This window comes from Pholcus phalangioides, unplaced genomic scaffold, assembly GCF_987345545.1.
Source record: "Pholcus phalangioides strain wild (caught in Gottingen) unplaced genomic scaffold, Ppha-v1.0 ptg000004l_1, whole genome shotgun sequence".
NCBI lineage: Eukaryota > Metazoa > Arthropoda > Arachnida > Araneae > Pholcidae > Pholcus > Pholcus phalangioides.
The window spans coordinates 43,045,168-43,070,817 of NW_028301597.1; the positions used below are offsets into that span (position 1 = coordinate 43,045,168).

Below are 25,650 nucleotides of genomic sequence, written 5' to 3' on the forward strand. Positions count from 1 at the left end.
GCCAAAAACCCTACCAGTTAACGGTAGTTTAAAAAAGGCCTGGTGTGATTGTGCAAACTACCTTAATTAACAAGGTTGCAAAGTGGTTCTGCAGGGAAATGATATCGCGCGTACGACAGCTGGTATCGACTCTAGAGCCTCATGAGACAGTCCTTGTTACATGACCCTGCGATCATTAACACTTACAGGATGATATTCCAGAAAAATATTGAACTTACCACAACTTTCCTCCCTACAAAGCTGAGACTATCCGGATGATAAACGAACAGCATGGCATCATAAGCTGGCTCATTGGAATTGACAATTTTCACGGAAAGTGTCACCTCTTTCTCGCCTAGGTAGAGAACTGGCTGTCCTTGAATATCTCTGGAAAAGTGGGGAAATGTTCTCAATTTTTTTTTTTTTTTTTTTGAAAAATATAAGTCAACAATCTTAAGAAAACTTGGAATCCCAAAAAATATGAATACAAAATATATTATTTATATATAAACTACTCGATTTTTGGACAGTTTTGATTACCTCGGAAGATTTATATCTGAAGAAACGCCGAGGTGAGCTTCACAGATATCGTTTGATCCACAATCTTTCAAGAATTTCACCTGAAATAAAAGATGATATTCAACATGGAATTTACTAATAATGTTAAGATTGATTTTTTTCATTAAAAATAACAGTGAATGTGAAATTATTATTATTTTTTAAAACTTCATTGAATTAATTATATCAGAAAATATGAAAATATCGGTCCTTAAAATTTTTCGTTACTGGCATAAGATAAAAATTCTCTCTTTCATAAGCTGAGTCTGCTAATCCCAAGCACTTACATATTAGGCCTCTACTGAATATAATACAAATACAAATCCAACACCACAACAGGCAAAATGCCCAGCGAGGTGGCTGAGAAAAAGATGCCCATAACAAATATGGATGTCATATATTTGAAAAATAAAGCAATCCAATTAAAAATGTAATTAGAAACATTATAAACAATATATACACATCATAAAATATTATACAATGCCCATAAAGAATACTTATGGTTGTCTTATTCTAAGTATGAATAGCTTCTCGATTTACCCCAACATGTTTATCATACTTTTATTTAAACGTGTCAATTGTGTTACAATTTACTACCTCCGGGGGTAAACTATTCCATTTATTGACAACCCTATTAGAGAAAAATTCCCAGCGACACAATAACCTTTCATTGTCCCTCACCAATCGATGCTGGTGTCCCCTTGTAAAAGCAGTCGATTGGCGGTGTACTAAAAGTTCATGGTCCATCCTATCCATACCATTGACAATTTCGAACACTTCGATCATATCTCCTCGACACCTGCGTTCATCCAATGTGAACATATTCAAAAAATGAAGTCTCTCTTCATAACTCAAGCCCCGTGTGCCAATAAGGACACGCGTAGCTCTTCTCTGCACCCCTTCAACCAAGTCTATGTCCCTCTGTAGGTATGGTCTCCAAAACCTTACAGCATACTCCAGTCCAGGACGAACTAAACCTCGAAAAAGCGGAAGAATGACTTTAGGAGAACGCGAAGAGACCTTTTTGAATATTTACGATATTTATTGTATTGAGGACTGAATAGATCGATTGTTCTGAGGTGCTATTGTATTGTGTCCCTAAGAGCTGCTTAGTGTGTATGTATTATTATTTTGGTTGTACTATTTTTATTCTGCATTTTATTTTTCTTTGTATTGTATATGATTGTGTTCGCGTGTGTTGTTTTTTTTTTTTTTTCGATTTAAAAAAAAATAGATTGAATGGAACATGTCGTATGTAGAAAATCCTCGGATTATACTTGAAAAATAAACCTAGAATTCTTATTGTGCATTATATACCGTTGTATATTATCTTGTTTTTTCTGAGAGATTGAAATCGGAATGAATATTTTTAGAAATTAATTTACGAAAAATAACTTTTCAAAGATTCAACTTTAAAAATATTTGAGAACTGTGAGTAGAAAACAGCCATTTTTTTCGCTGGAAAACTAGGACCCCAACAACCTCTTCTATTCTTTAAGATTTCATTATTGGTGAATGAAACATTCATAAATGAATTATACGCAAGAAAATATTTATACATATATATAATAATTATGGCGATGTATTTACCTCAAATATCCTTGATGCTTCCTGTTGATTCAATACGGGATAATCATTAACGTTCGGCAGTGGTGCTCCGGGTAATGGTATTGAAGGATCTTTTTGAATGAGGGAATACGTCAGCTTGAATTGAACTGGTTTTTGGATGTCCGTTTTATCCTTCAGATAAGGTATACATATTTTGAAATTAATATATAATCCATAATGTTTCCTAAATTTTCAATTCAAATGATCTATGAATATCATACTTCAAAGGTAATCAACCTTTTTCAGCCGCGAATCAAAGTCAACGAAAAAGATCAGCTTCGCTAAACATGGGACTCTTTGTTTTTTGAAAATAGTGATGCCAGTCATGCAATAAGGGCATTATCGACATAATAAGGGCAAAACAGGACTGTAAGTGAATTTATACGACTCTCCTAGGAAGCTTCTGCGAATCAAGTTTGGGTTTGGACCCACAGTTCAAGAATCCCTGGCTGCAAGTCAGGAGTCGATTCACATGAGCTTCCGAGAAGGATCGCATTAATCTACTTCCAGCAAGGAATTCTTGAGCTATGGGTCACGATACAGACTTGATTCGCAGTGACTTCTGACATGGGTGGTACAAATTCATTTACAGGTAGAAATTCTTGAGCTATGAATCACGACTGGTGATTCGCGGGGGACTTCCGAGATGAGTAGTATGAATTCACTTACAGTAAGGAATTCTTGAGTTATGGGTCACGACTCAAACTTGATTCGCAGTCTTCTTAGATGAGTCGTACAAATCCACTTACAATCCTATTATGAATGCACGTATTGCGTAACTAGTGTCACTAATTTCGAAAAACAAACAGTTCCATGGGTCGCGTAGCTAATCTTTTTGTTAATTTTGGGTCGTGCCTGAAAAGTATTGAAACCCCTGCCGAAGTGGGGAGGGTACGATCGATTCGTACGATCCATCTCAGAAGAACCTACTACCACCCATAAGTTAAGACCCCTGTCCTAGTTGATGGAGAAATTATACAATTCAGTTTTTATCATTCGAATTTTTCTAAAACGGTAGTAGGGGAGAATATTTCATATATATTTTCATTTAATGTAGTTACTTATAATTACCTTCAGGTAAACAATTTCGCTGGAGCAATGTTTCCTCATCACAGATGATCCTTTCATAAGGATTTCATTAAGCACAATATTGGGTGTTTCACTATCCGCCGATGAATTGAATCGCACCCGGTAATATTTCTGCCCCGTGAAGGTTTCGGCTTCGATCATGTATTGCAGTTTCAGAGCCTGATTGTTGTTGAACAGCGAAGAGTTGAACTGGAAACAGGCTTCGAACGAAAAACTTGTCAAAGAAGAAAATATATATTAATTTTATTATTTTTTAAAAATTATTACCTTATACAAATAATATCTTAGATAATAAGTATTCATTTCCAATTGAGAATAGAAACTTACCATACGTGAGGAGAACTTGGATGGGCTTTGCAACCAGGTTTGTCCGGATCAACGTTGGATAACTGTCCCGTAACTGATGTAATGATATCCAATACTGGCCTAGTCCTGAAAATTTTTTGTCATAGAAATCCTGATTATTAGAAAAGAATAACTATATAACGAATATTTTTAAATTTAAAAAGCATTTCAATAAACTTTCAATTGCAGTTGATCCCGCTTATAACATTTTTCCGCTTAGTACGACTTACTCTGTCGTGGTCTCAAGTAATTCTCATACAAAATTTCTTGCGTATAACAAATTCATTATAAATTCCTCAGAGCAGTGTTTCTCAACCTATCTGGAAACAAGGACCAGTAAAATGTCTCAAACAATCTGACGGGGCACTCGTGTCCCGTATTACGGGACATTCCTGTAAGTTTCGTTGTTCAGATTGTTTTTTTTTTCATCTGCCCCGTTTCCTCAACGATACTTATTTGAATTTTTAATGATTACGAAAGTCATAATACAAAATATAAATTACATTATGAAAATTATGGCAAAATTATAAATATTTATCTCGCATATTTGTCGGGTTTAACTCTTTCGCAATTTTAATTTGTTTAATCAATAAATTACAATTTTTGGCAAAATTTAATGATATCCCGTATTTAAGATCGCAGGAAACCGCAATCTCCTCGATGATGTATGTTGAACCTGAGAATGAAATTTTTTTCATAAAAGTTAAAGTGATTTCCCTCTTACAACGTTTTTCGTGATAGTTTTTTTTTTTTTAAATTGTAAGTGTGATCCTGTATATTTAAATTTTTCCCACTGTAAGTATAAACGGTTAAAATGAAATTAATCTATATTATTCAGTTACTGGTTATGATGATATAAGGGGGTCATTCAAGTATTACGTTAGCGTCGAGGGGGGGGGATTTCGGATTTGCTGACTTTTGATGACTTGAATGCCCCCCCCCCCCCTAATTATACACTGGGAAATTTTAAAATTTTCCGGCAGAGTTGAAGGTACTTCATTTCTATAACATTTGATCACATTTCAGCGAGGCATCGAAAAAACTGAAGTTTACTTCCGTGAATAAGCAACAATAGGCGACTAACAGCATCTTAAAGTTATCCCTGCTATTTTTGAAGCTCATTCGACATGTTAACTTTCAAATTATTCTTACTACTACTTGACCGTACATGCAACTCGTAAAAATTCCTCTGAGGCAGCGTCCGTGGACCAGAGGTGGTTCGCAATGATGGTAGTCCATAGGCAGACTTGATAAAATTATTCATCCGTTCTAATTGATATTAGTAACATCCATAAAGGTGAGAATGAGAAATTCTATCTTCATACTTAGTTTCACCATACATCATCGAGGATAATGCAGGAAATTGCTATCTTAAATACGGGATGTCACTAAGTTTTACCAAAACTTGTAATTTATTGCTTTAAATGCAATTTGCTAATTATTGCTAAAACTGCTGAAAGTGTAGAAATGAAGGGCTGATAGGAATAACAGTTAACAAAAATGAACAGTATTTCGTGGAAAAATATTCAAATGATCTGATGATCATAATTCATTGAAGAAAAATACGGTAAATTTGGATTTTAAATAATAATCCATAAAATATGGGACATCGCTAATTATCGTAAAAAAATTCCCAAAAATAAGCACACACTCGCGGATCCTAATTAAAATTACGGCAGAAACGTTAAACCTGACATATATATTTATAATTTTTGCCATAATTATCATAATATAATTTATGTTATGCAAACTCTGTCCATATTAAGAATTTTGTAATTATTAAAAATTCAAATAAGTATCATTCAAAGAAAGTTACAAATGAAAATAAAAACAACGAAAACCAGAGGAACGTCTCACGGGACACGAGTGGTCCGTCAAGTTCTTTCAGCCATTTTACTGGTCTTTGTTTCCAGAAAGGTTGAAAAACACTGCTCTGAGGAATGTCTAACGAATTGGTTAAACGCAGTGTATGTGCGTGCTATTTTTTTATATGCTTGCCCCCAACGCATTTACGTCACTGAGTTATGCTTGTTTCGTCTTACTGTCATCTCCCTCCAATATTTTGAAATCAAAATGGTCCATATCTGAAATTCATGCTACGCGAATATCGTTTTGATGTCCGCTCTCTACGGAAAGACTTCTTTTAAATAGGAGACCAACTTGCATTCACGCCTCGGAGTTAAAAAAAATACCGCTACCATTACTAAAACGAAATACAAATCGAAATATTCTTATTTGCATGCAATGGTGATTTTTGTCTAGTGACTGAGATAACTGATACTACCCGTACATGCATCTCTCTCTACGGAATTTCTAAAGGTTTGGTAAATGCCAGAATGTATGTTGCGAGTGAGTGTGTGGGGCCCCAAAACGTATTTGTATTGACACAATTGTGCTTGTTTCTCTATCGCGCTGGTGCTATCACCAGTCTCTCATATTCTGAGGTGAATATTGTAAATTCTTGAATTTTCATGTTATGTAAATATCGTGTTGTAGGTCTGCTGGGAGACTTTTTTAAATGGGACAGAGACCGATGAATCAATTGTATCTGTTCCTTGATCTTGCCATTATTCATCTGAACGTACCTGAGGAGCACAACTGTGTTGCTTTCATAGCATCCGACTAATAGATCGGGATAAGAATTGCCATCGAGATCGATTCCTCCATCCAGAGAATAACCGAAAGTTTTCAGGCTGCTCCCTTTTGGAATATCGGAGGGTCTGATTATCTGGAATCGAAATGTCAAATTAATAATATGAGTGATCAATATTTTACTGTATTTTTATACAATATGAATATACAGTAAATTATTCAGTGTATCGGGATTTAACCCTCATTTCTAATTGAGCGACTTATTCACAAATAATATACAGGATATACAGCATATCCTGTAAGTGTTAATGCGACCTTTATCTTATTAACCGTCCGTCGTAGAGATATGATTCCCACTTAAAAAATACTCAAAAGGCGTTCGAAAATTTCCCTGTACCAGTTTTGAGACTGAAAATACAGTGTGTCATGAAATAAAAAAAATTTGCATGTTTATACGGTCCCCTTGCGCTCTAACTTCCAATTAGAAAATCGTTGCCCTGTATCTCCTGACGCCAACATAAAACAAAATCATGTTTCTAAGTGCAATATTCACTAAGATACTGTACTTGAATTCAAAAATGCGAGAAAAGATATGAAAGAACAGCAAAAACTAACGGACAACGCTTCTTTCCCCCATTTATGCTGTCCTTTGCCAACGTTTCTCCGATTTTTGAATTAGAATATCTCAGGGAATATTGTACATAGAAACGTGGAATTTTTTTTGTTTGTTTGCCTCAGAAGGGTCTGGGCAATAACTCTCTAATTGAAAGTTAGAAGATAAGGGGAACGTATAGAAATTTAGATTTTTTAATTTTGTTACACACTGTATTCTAACTCTCAAAACTGGTACAGGGAAGTTTTTTAACGCCTTTTGAGCGTTTTTTTCAAGTTGAAACTATACCTCTATGACAGACGGTTGATGAGACGAAGAGCGATTAGCACTTTCAGGACACCCTGTATATTTTAGTGAACAACTTATTCAAATTCATTCTCTTATCATAAATAGCCATCAATAGTCTCAATTCGGTAAGACTTACTTGCGATGGCTCAGTGATAATGCCATCTTTTGAACCCAGGTACACATAAACCGCACCAGATTCTTCTTCATATGGAGCACCGACTACCAAATCTGAAAAGAGTGAGTTTATAATTAATTATAGATTTGAAATTGGTTCTCACAAATTAGTTTTTTCCTCTCTCTCTCTTATATGAAATCAATGTAACTGTGCCCTTACCGGGATACCCATCACGATTCAAATCACCAGCGTTTTCAATAGCGAATCCGTATCTAGATTCTGGTTTTCCGACTAATTTAATTGGCTTAGTAGATTCATCCATACCCTGAAATTAAAAAAAAACAACAACAACATGAGAGTATATCGGCTGAACAGACAGCACTAAGCTTTCTTCTACATGATGAATCATATATCTACGCCTTAGCCTGTTTAAATTATTCAATGGTATCAAACCGAAATTCGTTCAGTAAAATTCTGAATAATCATCTGAATTTTCATTAACGTCTAAAATAAATAACGTATTGATTCATGAATAAAGTTTTAGAGGAAAAAAAAACCATAAACTTTGTATTATAAAATATACCTCTTCAGAATTCATGTAAATGTAAATAGCTCCACCGCTGTCTTTATTGTAAAAGAAAGGAGCTCCCACTACGAGATCCAAATACCTGAAATTAAAATGAATAATATAAGGTTGAAATGTTATAATAGCTATTATTAGAATTATAATTACAGAGAGAGAGAGAGAGAGTATAGACACATATATCTTCTGTTCTCAACCAAAATTAAGCATGGTGTTTCCAAAAATTCTATCAATAGAGGGCCATAAAAATCCTCGGCATTAACCCCTTTACGATTACGGACGTAATATTGCGTTCAAAGACCAGTGAGATAAATGCAAGTTCTCTGTGATTTCTTTGCTCTCTTTTCGCTATCGCGAAGCTTTATAATAACCCTATCAACTGAAGTTGATTTCCCTTTCCCTCCTTTCTTACTATACTCCTGTAAATGATTTTTTTCCGCACGTATAATGTATCTATCTACTATATGCATGTAAGAGCGAAAGAGAACACGTAGGGTGAGGGTGAAAAGAGACTTTCTAAAACAACTCTCTTACTACCTCATCTATTATACTTTCACTTTTTTATTATTTCCTTTCCTCCCCTCTTCTTTTTTCTAACGTATTGTTTAAGTTAGGACGAGATTACAGGATTTATCACCGGCTCGTCAAATAGAGTTATGACGTTTTGTTGCCAAAAGCTTGTACGTGAAGTGGCGAAAATTCACAGAAACTCGAAAAAAAAAGAATTTTATGTGCCTGAAATCTGTCACGTCCCTCAAAGGAAGAACTTCAATGTGAATTATGGTCACGTGCCTTGCAACGTCATTTTAAGGGAAGTCCAGTCGTGCCGAGTGTTGCAGTAAGGGACCCAGTATCGTATAGAGATTATCGAGCTAAGAGCATTTAATTATTTAATCATCGTCTTGGATCAACGCTGCATACCCCATTGAAACATTCCTGTAACTAGCGTCGGGATACATTCACGAGTATGGACGATAATACATACCCGTCCATGTTTACATCGATGGATGCTAGCGAATATCCGAAAGATGAAGCAAACTGCTCTCCATCCAAAATAAGCTGCACCATGAAAGTAACGCCGTTACCGCTTTTCGTGAAGAAAACGACTTGGCCGGCACCTTCTGAGCGTGGAGCGCCACCTACGAAGCTTGTGTTACCTCCAAAAAACTTTCCTGATGTAACTGACATGCCTGAAAAATAATAGCGAACTTATTATTAGAAAAATTTGCATCTTTTTCTATCATCGAATATATCCAACAGGATAATGGAAATACACGCAGCGTAAAACTACGTGTGCTTACCTAAGTAGCTGTACTTGTCGACGGGTGACGTTTCATCCAATAAGGCACCCGAATACCATCTCTTGTCATCACGCCCTGACGTTATCCTAAATGTTACACTATTCGTGAACACGGTTCCCCTCCACGTGAATGGCCCTGGAGCTCCAATTACTATAGTGTTATCCTGAATAATCGAAGATAAAGTAGCAACGTATTAATACGTAGGTCAAACACGGTATAACAATAGGTATTTTAAAAAAATTGCAAACGTGGATTCAGAAGAGCTTACCTTAGTTATTTCTCCGCTTGTTCCAGCTTGACAGTATCCATACTGTTCGTGTGCCTTGTTCACCGGACGGTTCTTGCACGGCTCCCAAGCCCTGCTGAAGTCTAAGTTTGGTCTCAGGGAGAAACAGATTCCTTGTCCCCATTGATAGTCTGGACCTGCGATGATGAACCGATGAGCACAGGCCTGCAATGAAGTTGAAAATATAATAATTATTATTTTTTTAGAAAATCAAAGATTATGTTAAACGTATCAATGTAATTTTGTTTGTGTTCATGGGCCTGATTCCTCTCTGAGCTCTCATAATTACTAGGACCTCACATAAATAATATGTCATACATGATTAAAGTTCAGATATTCGGAGCCGTAAACCTTAATATGAGCCCATAACCTTAAATATTCATGAAAGTAGCCATCCCAAACAAGCCATCCCTGCGGATAATTTAACCTCTTCATGTACAGGGGTTTGCCAAAAATTTAGATAATCTATATTTGACGTATCGGCGATAAAATTGGTAACCTCGTGCGCATGTTTCAGAAAAGAAAGAATAAGGGAAAAAATTTTAAGGAGGAAAGAAAATAGATAGAAGACGAATAAAAAGTAGTACAGTACGATAACAGTAACAGTATGGATGAGAGAGAGATTACAGTATATATTTCTCTTCCACCCTCACCCTACGTGTTCTTTTTTACTCTCACATGTACAAAGTAGAAAGATACATTATATATACAGTAAAACTTCGATAAGTCGTCACCTCAAGTTATCGAAAAATTATAACGGTTTAAGCGGAGTAACCACTTAAGCGGAGTTCCGTCAGTTTTAATGTGCAATGTTATGAAAATCGTATAAATTTAAAGTAATATGAAATTTATTAAAGTATGAATCAAAATAACAATATTAATAAAATTTATAGATTGCGAAAGAAAAAACAATAGATATTTTTATCTTTTTTTATCTCTTATTACTTAAATTATTGTGGTGAAATGTAACGTACACTTTGATTTATACTAGCAATTTTTAATTTATAGACTAACAGAGCAACTGTTTGAATAAGTAGCTTTTCTTCATAACAGAACTCTCTATTGCACATTAATTTTACATATACATCAAATTTAATTTTAGTGTTTTAATTCTTCATCAGTAGTTCATGATGCAACTACAAAGTAATCTCGTACACTTTTGACTTTGTGGAGGGGCCCTGGGCTGGAAAAAGTAAACAGAAGACCTCGACTTGGGAAAGAATGTCTAATTTTTTTCAACAAAGATATTTTGTTTAAATTTCAAGCCCTAAATTAGTAGAGTCCATGCTATGCATCCCTTTCTATGATTACTTATTATCCGTGCCCATTGCACTTTGACTTTAACTTGATTAATTTGATTCTTCGATTTACATAATTTTTGATTTCCTTGCACTATATGTAATCTTTGATATATCAATAAATTTTGATTTTGCAGGAGATGCTCTGCCCCCTCCCCCCGGAGGGGAGGCGAAGTGCTTACGTTGCTTCTTGCGACAGAGCCTGGGTGTCTTGAAGTTTCTCCAGTAGAGCCCATGCAGAAATGATATCTAGCTTGAACAGTCCTCAAAATCCTTTGTCGGAAAATGAACTTCCCCAGCGTAACTTTCGTTACTTAAACTGTTCCGTTTGGGTATATAGGATTTTATGGTGACTTTTAAGCGTATGGCAATGCTGTTAAGAAGCTTTTTTTTAATGGGAGCCATAAAAATAGTCTGTTCCTCTTTCTCAAACTTTTTCATAGTGACGACTTAACCGAAATCAGCGACGAGTAAACGAGGGTTTAATAACATTGTGGTCTATGAGAGCTGGAAGGGTCTGAAGAAAAATGACGATTTAAACGGAGTGACGACTTAACAAGGTTTTACTGTATATATATATATATATATGTGTGAGGGAAAAATCACTAACAGGAGTATAGAAAGAACGGGGGATAAAACAACTTTGGTTCATAGGGTTGCAATAAAGCTTCATGATGATGATAAGAGTGGAAAAAAAACACAAAGAACTGGATATTAAACTTATTCCAATTTTTTTTAATTTTTATTTTAACACATTTTATTTTTGAAAATTAAAGAAAATTCAATGTCCCACATTCAAAAAAAAATTAAAATTTTTTTCAAATGCCCTATCTTTTGAATTTTTATTTTTTAATTTTCTCAAACAGTTCCCGAATTTCTACATTTTTTTTTTAATTCTGAAGTTGTTTTTGAATTTTTCTTCAATTCTCATGAAAAGTAATCTCTTGCAAGAATATCTATGCACAGTATGTTTGAATGTAAACTCTGAATAGGAACCGTCAATAATTTATATCAAAACAATTTTCATAACTTTTTACGAACCATTACATATCCATCAGGACCTTGACTTTCGACAGTCACGCCAAGCCATTGGTCATCTCGTATAACTTTTTGTTGTTTGTAATCTGAAATCACATAACAATACAAAAATCAAAATGATGATTCATGACATGATTCATGATCATGTCAATAAATGAAATAGAATTGGATCAATAATATAAATAGACCTTGGACAAATTAGTTATATATGTAACTGCCAAAGTCCGAAATCGGCCACAAAAAATAGATAGAAGACGAAAGCTGGCCAGGTCAGTTGACAAAATTCGAGCTTTCGCAGGGCTTCGGCCGGCCTCTATACATCGATCCCTATTTATCCCTATATCGATCGCTACGATTCAGGGTCATCACCCCATCGATGTATTTTTTTGTGATTATTTCTAATTAGTCATAGCTAACCTAAATTATTATGCTTAGTTATGGCAACCCTAACCGTCAAAGGAATCTGAATAGCGATATCTTAGTGATCCATATATAGGGATGCATAGGGATCGACATATGGGGCCGGCCAAAGCCCGAATTTCGGACATTTTCCGTGTCAGCTGAGCTGGCAAGTTCGCGAAGTAGCCAACTTCGGGCTTTGGCAGTAGCATATATATGTATAAGTAGACGATGTATTTCCAAATTTCTTACCGATGTTTTGATCGATAATTAACTGGTTGCAATCTTCGGATACATACGTCGATAAACTACATTTGTACACAGCACCGGAATGATTATACTTAAACGTGGACGCTTTTGGAGCTCCTATTAATAATCTGAAAAGAAAAGATGTGTTTTTAAATATAAGAATTTTTTGAAAAATGTTGAAAATTGGTGTTAATTCATCTTAAAATGCGTCACAATTTTCAAGTAAAATAAAGAACTATTTTACTCGGTATGAATGTGACAAAATTATATGAGAGGGAAAAATTTCTTTTTCATGAAAATTAAGAAAATAATACTCAAAAACTTGAAGTTTAAACAAAATCGAAGATCAAAATTTAGAAGTTAATAATAATAATAATTTATTGAAAAAAAAAGAGAGAAAAGAAAAATACAACATATATATACACATAATATTCTACTCAAGGGGTCGCTTGATCCGTCCAGAGTATACAAACATAAATATTTCTATTGTGGCAAACACTTTCAAAGTGCAAACAAAATATACAAACAGACAGAAATATTACAGAGGCCTTGGTGTGATAACAACTGGGGGCTAAGAAGTACCGTCTTATTGCAGTAAAATATTAATATAATTAACCGAATTAATAACTAACTAATTACTTTAGAGTTTTTTTTAAATTTAGAACTTTTTAAAAAAATGAAATTTCGGTAAACATTATCTTTAAAAAAGAAAAACTAAATGAGAAAAGTACAAAAAATTATACGAATACAAATAAATACAAATACAACACCACAACAGGCAAAATGCCCAGCGAGGTGGCTGAGAAAAAAAATGCCAAAATTGCAAATTGAAAGAAAAGTTTCCGAAAATTTAAAAAAATAAAAATATTGATAAAATTTTCAAATATAAAACATTTAAGAATATTCGCACAATTTAAAAATACTCAAATAACCGAAAAATATTTAAAAGAAAAAATAAAAATACTGAAAAATCGAAAAATATTTTTTAAAAATTATAAAAGTCTATATCAAATAAAACATATACAAAAATATAAAAGAAAAATATTCAAAAAATTCAAAAATTTATACCAAATGAAATATATTCAAAAATGTTGAAACCGCGTGCCATCGTGTTTGAAAAAAGATTAAAAAAGTATATTTTTACACATAAAGAAAAACGTTCAGAAAATATATATAAAAAGCACGATCGAGAAAAACAATACAATTTTTCAAACATTCGAAAACAAAATTGTCGAAATAGAAGAAACTCAATTAGTGACACCGAAAATTCCGAATGTCAAAATTCATAAAACTAAATACACAACTATCAGTGCTTCCTCCTCGTCGATTAACCCGAGGCATCGATGAGGTTCCCGGGGACCCTCCATGGCGATAAATTACATCACGTACCAAGGAAAGACAGTAAAAAAAAATAAAATTACTAATCATCAAATGCTATGGGTGGAGCAACTCCAGAGTATGTGTGAGTAAGGGTTTCCGTTACCCGTAATTACATTTCGATCCTTTTCTGGTAGTATCCCAATTATTAGCACTTACGGGTGTTGTTCTTCGATATCTTTCCTCTACCATCTATATAATTACCGCAATACACTACTACTCCAAGTCTCTCTTTATAATTTCTTTCTTTTCTTCTTTCACCATAAAACATGGCATTTTTCACACAATTTCAAAGAGCCACTGTGCTAACATGCTGTCATAGTGATTGATGGGGGATGAACGACCAAAGAAATCGAAAATTCAAGATCAAAAGTGCTCAACACATTTTTTGTATGACTCGCCTAATACGTGATTTTAATCATCTCTTTTCCTCCTTATAAAATACATTTTTCTCATAAAAGAAGGTCATTTATTAAAACAAAAAAAATTACCCAATATATATATATATAAATATCAGTTAATATTACATATGAAATGAATTTCTTTTTCTATGAAACTGGATAAATCCAGTTTCGAATTTTTTATTGAATTCGAATTTGTTTTTTAGAAAATTAAAAATGAAAAGTTTAAAAGTTCCTCACCCACGCGTAAAATAAGCTCAAAGTTTTCGCAGACTTTAAAATAAATTAATAATTTCTCTCTCAACACATATCATTAATAAATTTTTGATTGCACCAATCGACATAGTAATTTATTGTAGTAACTTTTTAGACCAAGAGTGCTCAACCTTTTCGAGAGAGCGAGCCACTTCATTAGTTTGCAAACGTGTTGTGGGCCACTTCATTAATTTGCAAACGTATTGCGGGCCACATAAGTGATCCGTAAATATGCTGCAGGCCACCCAAATTATCTGGGAATATGCCGCGGGCCACAAAAGTGATCTGGAACAGTTTACCAGATCAATTGAGTGATCTGTAAATGTCACGCTGGTCATGTAACTGATCTGTGTGTCGCGGTTGTTGGGTTGCGTCACCTAAGACAGAAAATAACTAAACACAATCAAGGTAATAATAATAATATTATTGCTCTTTGATACGAAAATCCGTCTGCTATTTCGTAGACATTTCATAAAATAAAATAAAATTTCTTAAATTTTTTACACTATTTGTCCCAGTCCGAGATTGATCAAGCCTTAAAAGGACTTCTCTCGAGTTTTGAACTCGTTAATATTGAACATGTTTGCTCGAGATGGGAATGACATCAAAGAATGAGGTCAAAAATTCACTGTTATCTTCGATTCTTAGTTGATATTTTCATTCCCAAAACTTTTACTTTCATTTACATTTCCACTGGATATATTGATGATACTTTTTTTTCCTTCGGAATGAATCGTAGTATTATTCTGTCTTTAATTTTCAATTATTTTCACAAATCGAAAATAATAATTTAATTATAGCAATAATTGGAATCAGAATAACGGGAAAATAATAGAAAGACATTCAATGAAATTACAGTTACAGAAATATCCATTCCCTATTTCATCTGAATAAGAAAATCCTCAGTAATAGTTCTTTTTTTTTTCTTAGTGATCATCCTTTGCAGTGAATATTAAATCAAGACCTAGGTTCAAAGTGATCACTTGAATTAATTTTCGGTAGCAATAGTCAATATCAAAACTGATTTTTTTGAAATTTTTCTTTGCCATTCCGCCTTGCAAATTCAACTTTTCACACGAATGCAATATGAAATGATCTTGCTGTGTTGTTAGAACGCCTCTATTTCCTTGTGAGGAAAACAAATGGCTCTACTCTAGAAAAGAGTTGAGCCTTGAACCTGTTAACAAAACCTACCAGCTAGCAAAATTCAATCAGCATGTGAAGAAGATTGGTACATATCTACGCGCCGTCTATATGTAATTTTAAGAACTTTAAAGCATCTAAAATAATCAAGTCATCAATAGACGATTGAACAGCATATTATACACATAATATATAAAAATAGGAACACTTATAGATCAGATCAAATAATTATCATTAGAGACCAAATGATAATTATTTGGAATGATAATTATTGAAAATTCAAGCAAAATGCTATTAATGCCTTTTTTTGAATACTTTCAAACTTTTTTATGTAAAAATACCATTTTTTTTTTAATCTTTCCTGCCGTCAATTCCTATTTCGACATTTTTATACGTTTATTCGTTAATTTCAGAGGCCATATTCTGCATAATTTAGATATTTTTAGCATTGGGAACTTCAAAAGAATTTTTATTTTTAAATCTTCAGTCTAGGTATTAATTCTTATCAGAAAGCCTTTCTTCTCTTGGCCCCATTTAAATGCAAATAGGCATAAGTGCCTGAGATAGGAAAATTGGTGTTAGGCATAGAAGTGACAGAATTTTCATCTATCTACGCATAGCTTTCAGATAACTATCAACATACCGCTGAATTCGCATCAGGATCGTAAGAGCTCTAGACGAAAGCTACCTATGTATTGAGAAAACATGTGAATAAATTAGAAAGTTTGTTTCCCCACAGGCTTAACATAACATGAACCACAGGATTGTAGATGAATTGCTGACCAATGACTGTCCATGTCCATCTACAATGTTGTGCTCATTTCACCCCACATCTTGCAGCAGGGCCTTTAGGCTGAGACCTTTGGCGGGCCTCCTGATTAGACATTTCACGGACACCTTTATAGTGAATTTATGGCGTGAAAAAACAAAAAAAAAAGATGAAAATCGTCCGGGGCCCTGTCACCCCCCCCCCCCTCCTTGTAAGGGCCATATCTACTGATCTACTGCTAATCCAATATCCCATCAGTTGATGTCATGGCTCCAACAGGGCGGGGAGGAAGCTGACAGGGCTCCAGCCCTGTAGCCCATGCTATGTATTTATTTATTTTTTACACTGTAAATAAATGCGCTGCACGCTGATAACCATGGAAAGTTATTTTATATATGCAAAAATCCTCCCAAAAATTTCAGAAATCTTTTTCTTTTTTTTTCGAATCAATGCGAACCGATCGAATACGAAGCTCGATACTTGAAAGTTTTGGGAGAAATATATCGTTAATATGAAAATGTTTTTAAAATAATAATTCCATATGAAAATGTTATGGCTTTTATATAATTATTCTTTAATTTCACGTAGTACCAATTTGCGTGTTAGAAAATTACACATTAGGTATTCGATTGAATCGACTTCCGACTTGACTTTGAAGGACTGCTAACACATTTTCTTCGGCATAATAATATTTACTTAGCTAATAATGCAGTTATTACAATCTATTTATTTCTTTAGCATACTGTGAAAAGCCAAAGGGCTCCGACTTCACTTGGTGCACAATACAAGCAATCAATGAAATTGGAAGGAATGATCAAACAGTAGATTCAGTGAGAAATCAATTTTTTGGCCAGTTATCGAACCCTTAAAAGGAACGTATGAAGTTCAAATGAACATTTATTATTATTATTACTATTAGTCTATGTTTCTTGCTAAGAATGCTTTAATGACATTTTAGTATCAATACGATAACAATTTCAAGTGTCTTAGTTGAAAAAAATGTGTTTCAGCAAGGTTGACGCCTTACTTATACACCAAAAAGCGCTAAATTGGAACACTTTTTAGTCATTTTTTCTCTTCCGGCGTCTCAAATTTCATTGAAAAGCTTCAATTCTTTTTTTACTTTGCCCTACAGGCATATATCAATGAATTGTAGCATGAATTTTGTATTATGAGAAACCATTAATGAATAAAATATAAATTTGTGCCATAAAAACAGGTTTATAATTTTTTATTCATTAATGGTTTCTCATAATACAAAATTCATGCTACAATTCATTGATATATGCCTACAGAGCAAAATAAGAAAAAAATTGGTGCTTTTCAATGAAATTTGGGATGCAAGGAACAAAAATAACTAAAAAATTACTGTTCCAATTTGGCGCCTTCTGGTATGTAAATGAGGCGCCAAGCTTGTTCAAACACAATTTTTAAATCAAGAGATGAAATTGTTATCATATTGATACTGAAATGTCATTAAAGCTTTTTTCGCTTTTATAGCAAATATAGAGTAATAAGAAATTTCCATTTGAACGTCGTGTGTCCCCTTAATATCGTAGCTTTTAATTATTTTTCCTTCTTTCCATTGTTTGTATAAATGTCTTTTTTAGTACTTATATGAGGCATTCTCCGTGTCTTTTTGCTTCCTTATTTTAACCATTTTAGTGCATGAACTTCCGGGCCTTAAAATTATCTTCATTCTTAAATCAAAATTTTTCTTTCTGAAAAACCCGTGTCTGTCCCTCTCGTAAGACATTACTGATGACATAAAAGACTAAACATCTTTTTATAATTTTAATAATCAAGGTCAGTGTAATGTATTATTTTAGTTACGTGGAATCTTCATGTCCTACGTATATTTCTTTTTTTTTGAAAACATGAGTGATGATGCAACATAAGTGTAAAACCTTGATTCCTTGAGCCAATGCCAGCTTAAATGAGTTTCCACCAATATATTTTCGACAAATTTATATAACATACAACTGTGTGTGATTATTACCTTTCTATTTTCTTAAGATGATGACATGATGTTGTATATGTACTACTGTAAAAATATTTTTTCTCTCTCTCTGAAGTTCTCAATTTTCTTTTAAAGCCTGTAGCTTGAGAAAGCTTCAACGCTTTGTGTATTTTTATCTTATTTTCTTTTTCCTCTTTACGAGTGTTTATTTTCCGTTGCTTTCTTTTTTTTTCAAACACTTTCCGGTGAATTAAGAGCCTATATAATTCATAACACCCGGGGAAGTAAACATTTATCAAAGTGCTTTCGCAAGAAACACACCTTTTGGATATTTTTTGTTTTCTTCAATTTCACCTCCGAAGTTTTCGTATCTCTATTTCTTTTCGGTGTCTAAACGTCGTCGCTTATACATCATTTAGTATCATGCCTTCTTTTTTTTCTGTTGCCTTTCATTTAACTCATACGTAATTTCTACGGTACTTCCGGGCTCTTTTGACCTTCCTCGTTTCCGCCAAATCTGAGTTACATGACGCTCTGTGTTTGTATTCATCAACGGTGATTCAAGTTGTATTATTCATTGTCATTTTTGCGGCATCGGTCAGCACAGAGAACAACAAAAGCAATCACATGCTGATGAAAAAAACAAGGAGAGATCACATATTCTTTTTTCCTTTTGATGTATAATCCAATTATGCACTTAGGAGCTTGTATCACTATCAGACAGGGACATTGATATTTGTGATATATACCGTCTGCATAGAAAATTTTCATAGACTGAAGCCGCAAAAAATATACTATACTTATAGTCAATCCATACATACGCTTTACTTTTACCAACTAAGTTTTCGATGCGAAAATCCCTGTTTCGGAAAATTTTTTATGGCAGCCCTCTCTCTGTTCATACAAGAATAATGATGAAAATGAAGTGTTAAAAAAAAGAAAAGATAAATAAAATGCAAATTTTTGAAATGTGTACATTTAGTGACAAAAATTTTCATAAATTTCGTTAATTAAATCAAAACTTTTCTTTTTGAGCAATTTATCATTTTTTTGAAATTTTTACTTTTATTTTCTTTTTATCATTCTACAATTGGGCCGTAGACCCTCCACGCACCCCCGATTGTGACCCATAAATATAGAAAAACATTAATCCCAATTTTCGTTGATAGAGGACGCTGCACGAAAGCAAATCACTGGAAATATGCAAATCAGAGTCCTATGAAGTGCAGGGTTTACGATTAACAGATTTAACAGCTCATTTCCGAATTTTCCGATTAGAGGTGCTTATATAGCGTTTTCATTATAATGTTGACATTAGTGGACAAAGAAAGTGGACACGAATTGGTGAAGTTGTATTACCTCAACCACGAATTGCCGGTATGAAGCATTACGTACGTTTCAGACACAGAAGAGGTTGAAGAAGTTGTTTTCTACGGAATTCTGTTATTTGTTTTCGTGCAGTCTCGCTGTTGACAGAAATTTGAACTAAATTTTCTTTCTCAACGAAAAAAACTCGTCTTTCGTGAGAATATTTTTTTCACAAACCGGATTTAAATACAAGACCGTAGCGAGAGAAGGAGGAGACTTGGGGGGTCTGCCCCTCCCCGAAATGTGAGAAAATTTGGAAAATATGGCCAAATCTATTGTTCTATCATTTTGGTTCCCCCCCCCCAATGGAATTTCTGGCTACTGGCCTGTTTAAATATACAATTTCTTCAATTTTTAAACTATTTACGTCTTTATGAGACACCCTATATATGCGCAGACTACGCTCCTGCAAGTACAAATTCTTCAGAAGAATGTTTAAGAAGTGAATATACGTTTAATCCTTAATATCCTGATTGTACTTTAAAGTACTAGGTGTTAGATAATTTCCTTTGAACAAATTAAATATTTCAAAAACATTTTTTTGTCTTTAATGAGAACTAGAATGACCTGAAAAATAATTTACATGATAACTATTTATAATTATCATGTCCCATATACATTTATACCATTATTTTAATTTATTACAATTTTCTTATCACTCTTCTTTTCACAATGCCGTATATAAAGGGTTGGGTAGCAGTAGTGGTGCTATTTAGTGACCTGTTTTTCGACTAGTTATAAGAAAATATAAGATTTTTCCCTCAATGGGTTTCGTTGAAATTGAAGATCATACCACACAGATGCATGAAATCGATATTGCAGAATTAATTCGTGAATTTACCCGGACGGTGGACATGTTACTTGCACCCACTTCTCAGCTGTTGTTTGGATTAAATGAAAGCCTGTACGAGGATTGATCCTTTTCCCCCTCAAACGAATGAGTCAACTAATCCCCGCAAAAATATTTACATTGTATTGGACAATCCTGAAGTAATTGGAAACTCGTGAAACTTGTTCTGTCTTCTAGATAGAAAAATTCACCTTTATCCGTCATAAAGAAATCTCCGAATCCTCGAAAGTAGAAATAGAGATAGAGGACCTACACAGTGTGATGGGCAGAAATCATTGCGACTAAAAATAAGAACCTCTCAAGGGCCCTCGGATCACTTCCGGCAGTAAGTGTTTATGTGTTGCTGCCTATATCTGCCAGTCTTTTCCTTTCTCTCATATGCCATATGCGATAGGGAAAAATAACTATATCAGTCAGCAATGTTCTTTTAAAATAGTCTGTGACAGATAACGTTTGACTTCATTCACGGGGAAAAACTTGTGAACATCTGGTTTTATGTAAAATGGATCTGTACCATCATGGATGTGGCCTCAAGAAACTTATTTAGGACCGCATGGTGATAACAATTATTTAATTTACTCATCTGACTCCATGAATTGTCACTACTCACAAGATCTTGATAATCAAATAATTAATTTTTTAAAAACAACTTCAGAACTGGTTAACATGTTAAAAACTTATATAACCTAAAACGGATAACGGGGATACATAATGTAAATACTGAAAAGGAGCAAAGAGCGAGTCGCCAACCGCATTTTATACACCACTAGCGGTGACGTCACATCGACATAACACAAGGTGCGATGACGTTAAAACATAAAACGTAACATAAAACATTCACAGCGACACCTACAGATCCATCAAAGAAATGGAATTCAAATGGATCAAGCGGATGCATAGGTATATAAGATACTGTAGTATACCGGGTGTCCTGTAAGTGCTATCACGGCCATTATCTCATCAACCGTCCGTCGTAGAGGTATGATTCCAGTTTAAAAATGCTCAATAGGCATTCAAAAATTACTGTGTACCAGTTTTGAGAGTTAAATACAATGTGTAACAAAATACAAAAATCTAAATTTTTATACGGTCCCCCCTGTGCTCTAATAGGAAGTTGTTGTCCAGTATCCTCTTGAAGCCAACAGTGAAAATTCCATTGATCTAAGTGCAATATTCACAGAGATATTCAAATTCGATAAACAGAGAAAATCTGGGGAAAAAACAGCTTTAAATGCTGAAAAACCGCTTTTAATGCCGTGCTTTCCCAAACTTCCTCCGTTTATCGAATTCGAATATCTCTGTGAATATTTCACTCAGAAAAATGGATAGATACATAGAACCGCTCACAACCCCGGATTGATGCAAAGCACCTTACTTCCGTTACCTCAAAAGAAGCACGGTTATGTCGGAAAAATTAGCAGAGATTAATAGCATAGGTAGTGGCCCCCCTTACCCCGTGGTCGCAAGTATCGAATCACTCTCGTCGTTCTCCCTATGAAGACAGCTATCAGCTAACGTACAAGCCATTTGACTAAAACTGGATAACTGAACCCAATGACCAGTGAGAAAAATCGCACGTGCGCTCAGTGGCACATAAGGGCCGGAGACCAAGGCCTGGCATTTCGAAAAAGTGAGAAGAAAACTTGTGGGGGCAAGTAAAAAGATGAAGTTGGCATGTTGAGGTGGAAGATTCGAATAATCTAAATACACAATATATACAAAATATATACAGAGCTAGAGATATTCATTTGTGTTTGTATTTATGCTTTGAAGTGATTCTTTTATAAGTGAAAATATCAACTAATATCTACTATTCTGGTTAGCCGTGAGTGACAAAAATTTGAGAACCATTGCCTTAAAGACTGCGGTGTGTGGTTCTGGCTTCGTTGAAGATAGCTTTGTTCGTTTCTGGAAAGATTACCGTGTTAGATTCTGCCTTCCTTTAAAAGATTATATTTTTTATATTTAAATATAAAAAAGAGAACATACGATGGATGACCATTGAAAATTGTATGCGTGACGTTTGTGCCGAAATCGATTTCGCGTAATCATTCACACTCCAATAATCACCCGTAACCCAAAAGCCTTCAGACCCTCTGGAGGTTTGATCGTATAATTCAGCTGATCTGACCCCTGACTAACAAAAAGATCTTTTCATAGCCGATGGATCGAAAGGTCACGTTCTGGCTAGAATTTGACCCTACTTCCTGTTTCTCCCCTGCAAATAGTTATTTGGCAATGGTCGAAGTGGGGGTTTTTTTACTAGGAGGGCTTGCACACACTATAAAAGGATGTAAAGGGGACCACGATGAGGGAAAAGACCCCAACGTTAGTAAATTCCAAATGGAGCGAGACAGATATGGAAGATGAATCAAATGCGTGGATATGGTGAGTAATCGTATAAGGGATGGGGGTGCAAATATATACGGGCAGTAGAAAGGGTGCTGAACGGAATTTGACGCCATTGAGCAATCCCAAAACATAGTTTCGATGACGAAATGTTAGAATTTTGACTAGGACAATCGAATTCTGATATTCCAGATACGATCACTGTGTTTAAACTCGTATTGATACGTGAAAGTCGTAAAGGTACTGTTGATAAAAAAAAAATTTGCTATCAAAATGAGCCTGTAACCCACCACAGAAAATACAACAACGTAGTATCATCATGAAATCATAAATATTACTTGACCATAAAATCCATAATTTTGTTTCCGAATTGAGTCATTATCGACGTAATGCGGGGAAATTGTAGGGTCGGTATGAGCCTATATTACTATCAAGTCTTTTATATTTTTTTTAGGCCGTAGCAAAAGGCTCTGCGGTTCAAAAATGATAGGGTTTAGATGCAAGGAGTTGATATTTCGAGGAGGGTGGAGCTCTCAAATGATCTTTAGCATTTTGGAGAGTGATTTCGAAACATTTCAGATAACACTGATAATAGCATCTTAAAAAAATCTGTTGAGTTATTTTCCTGAGAAAATTTGAGGAATGCGTCAATACAGGGGAAAAATTACTTAATTTTCTTAGTTAATCCACGATTGATCAACTTCTTGACAATTTCAATATAAAAATTATGCTTGAGAAAAAAAAAAGTTAATAACGTTCTCACATCAAAATTGTTTGAAATAATGTTATAATAGAATTTAAAATTAATTTTCGTTTTAGTTTTTGAAATAATTTTTCGTTTTAGTTTTTGAAATTATTTTTCGTCTTAATTTTCAATTTTTTTTTAAACATTTAAAATAATCAATTCGAATCAATTGAATACAATATAAATACAATATATTCAGTAAAGTTGTATCCTCGGCAGCGTGAATATTGAATTTGTTTTAGAATCTGTTAATTTTTGTAATTGTTTATTTATTTTGTATACATAAATTTTTAAGTTGAGATTATTTTAGAAAATATATTCGTTTATACCTTCGCAAACGTTCTTTTTTATATGTACCAATGAAATATTACACCAGTGGTTCCTACAAGAAATGCCACTGTCGTGGCCGAGTGGTCATAGTGACGGACTCGCATCGCGAGATCCTGGGTTCGAACCCCAGAGGAGCCACAGTGGTAGTCGGCTGAAGTAAATTTTCCGTGGTTCCCAACTTCGAGACGTGAATGCGAGAGCTGATCTCCCCGTTAAAAAGTCTCGCCACAGAGAGTAACCAGCACCTCCTAGAGATAGAAGGCTTCCGCACACTGCTCGTCCCGTCACAAAAAGTACATTTTCCCTCAGAATATTCAAGGAAAAAAATTCCCTGCTCGCGCCAGTGCCATCGTTGTGCGGAAAAGAAATGATCGGACTCAGAATTGGCGATTTCTATGCCCAATAACCATGCGGTATTTGGGAGCCAAACAGGAAGATTCTACGCCAAAGATGCTGTGGTTCAAAATGTGGAAAACTTGTTAGGTTTATTTAATAACGTTACAGAGATGAACTTGACAACCCGTGTGGAGGTCTTCTATCTCCAGGAGGTGATGGAGCAACAGGCCTAAAAACGATACAAATATTCAATCATTACACTTCACTTCTGAAATATAGATGGCGGCACTGAAAATTCTGACACAACACTAGATAAGCACTCAGACGTAGGTACACACGCTTACAGCACAACTCACTAGATAGTAAATTGCCCACGGCGATAGACCTGAGTTGTGCTCGGTTTGAAAGAAAGAAAGTTGTTCCCAAATCTTTTAGAAGCGCACCACCCCTTTTGACGAGAATATTATTGGCGGATATTCATATGAATAAATTATTGTGTTTGTGTCAAATTTACTGATATTTGACTGTCGGGATTTCGAGCTGTTGGTATGTTTAGACTATCCATTTTCAATTTAAAATATGTAAGTAAGATAGCAGCACCGTAAGACGAAACACAAGGAACTCTGATAATAGAAACACGTAAAGGCCACACAAGTCAGAACACGCATTCCGGCACGTACCGATTCTTTAGAAATTCCCACAGACGAATGTTTATACGACATGCGTGTACGGATGAATAGCAGGGCCGTCTTACGAGCATCATGGACCCCCGGGCTTTCTTTTGTGACACTACCTGGTAAACTCTAGAAAATTTCAACTGGATCTCATTTTCGTGAAGCCTCCTCTACACTTGAGGCCCCCGGGTGGGCCCATGCGTAAGACGGCACTGATGAATAGTATTAAAATCGGCTTTGGATTCAAGCATAATCCCTACAATCAAAGGAGTAAGAGATAACCACTGCAAGTAAAGACAACCCGAAATTTCTGAACAGTCTGGAAATCCCAACCCCACAAAATTTAAAATTGTCGAAATCCAAAGTTCTCAATTCTTCAATGTCATTGAAATTTTACATTTCTTCTAATATGTTTTCGAAATTAATTTGGACTTCTCCGGGATTTTGACCCTCATAACAATCAGCCTAATCCAATCTTTCGGGCAATCGAAGAAGAATTGATACTGTTAAGTAAAACTGGCGAGCTGCAAGCATATTTTGACATGATTAATTTATTGTCTAAATTCGAAGTAAATAAATATTAATTTGAAATTTCCGAATTATTCAGTTAATACCAAACAAAATTATTAAATTTTAAAAGTGATATAATTCATTTCTTTAATATTATTTAAAGGCCAAAAAATACAGGGAAGACAGTAAGATCTTGACACACTTAAGAAATTAATAACTACTTATCTAAATCACATAAAAAA

The 25,650-nt window shown here is 34.5% G+C and overlaps 1 protein-coding gene across 1 annotated transcript in view; it reads right to left on the reverse strand.

Moving 5' to 3' along the window:
• LOC149087628 (integrin alpha-PS1-like) overlaps positions 1-25,650 on the reverse strand; it is a 153,362-nt gene that overhangs the window by 14,886 nt on the left and 112,826 nt on the right. The window contains exons 2-15 of the mRNA XM_089231545.1: positions 12,345-12,469; positions 11,697-11,779; positions 9,340-9,522; positions 9,072-9,234; positions 8,756-8,960; positions 7,771-7,855; positions 7,407-7,512; positions 7,209-7,300; positions 6,165-6,307; positions 3,562-3,666; positions 3,217-3,448; positions 2,128-2,277; positions 520-599; positions 219-366 (exon numbers count right to left, since the gene is read on the reverse strand). Coding sequence (XP_089087671.1) covers positions 219-366; positions 520-599; positions 2,128-2,277; positions 3,217-3,448; positions 3,562-3,666; positions 6,165-6,307; positions 7,209-7,300; positions 7,407-7,512; positions 7,771-7,855; positions 8,756-8,960; positions 9,072-9,234; positions 9,340-9,522; positions 11,697-11,779; positions 12,345-12,469 — 1,900 coding nt within the window. The remainder of the gene's footprint in view (positions 1-218; positions 367-519; positions 600-2,127; positions 2,278-3,216; positions 3,449-3,561; positions 3,667-6,164; positions 6,308-7,208; positions 7,301-7,406; positions 7,513-7,770; positions 7,856-8,755; positions 8,961-9,071; positions 9,235-9,339; positions 9,523-11,696; positions 11,780-12,344; positions 12,470-25,650) is intronic.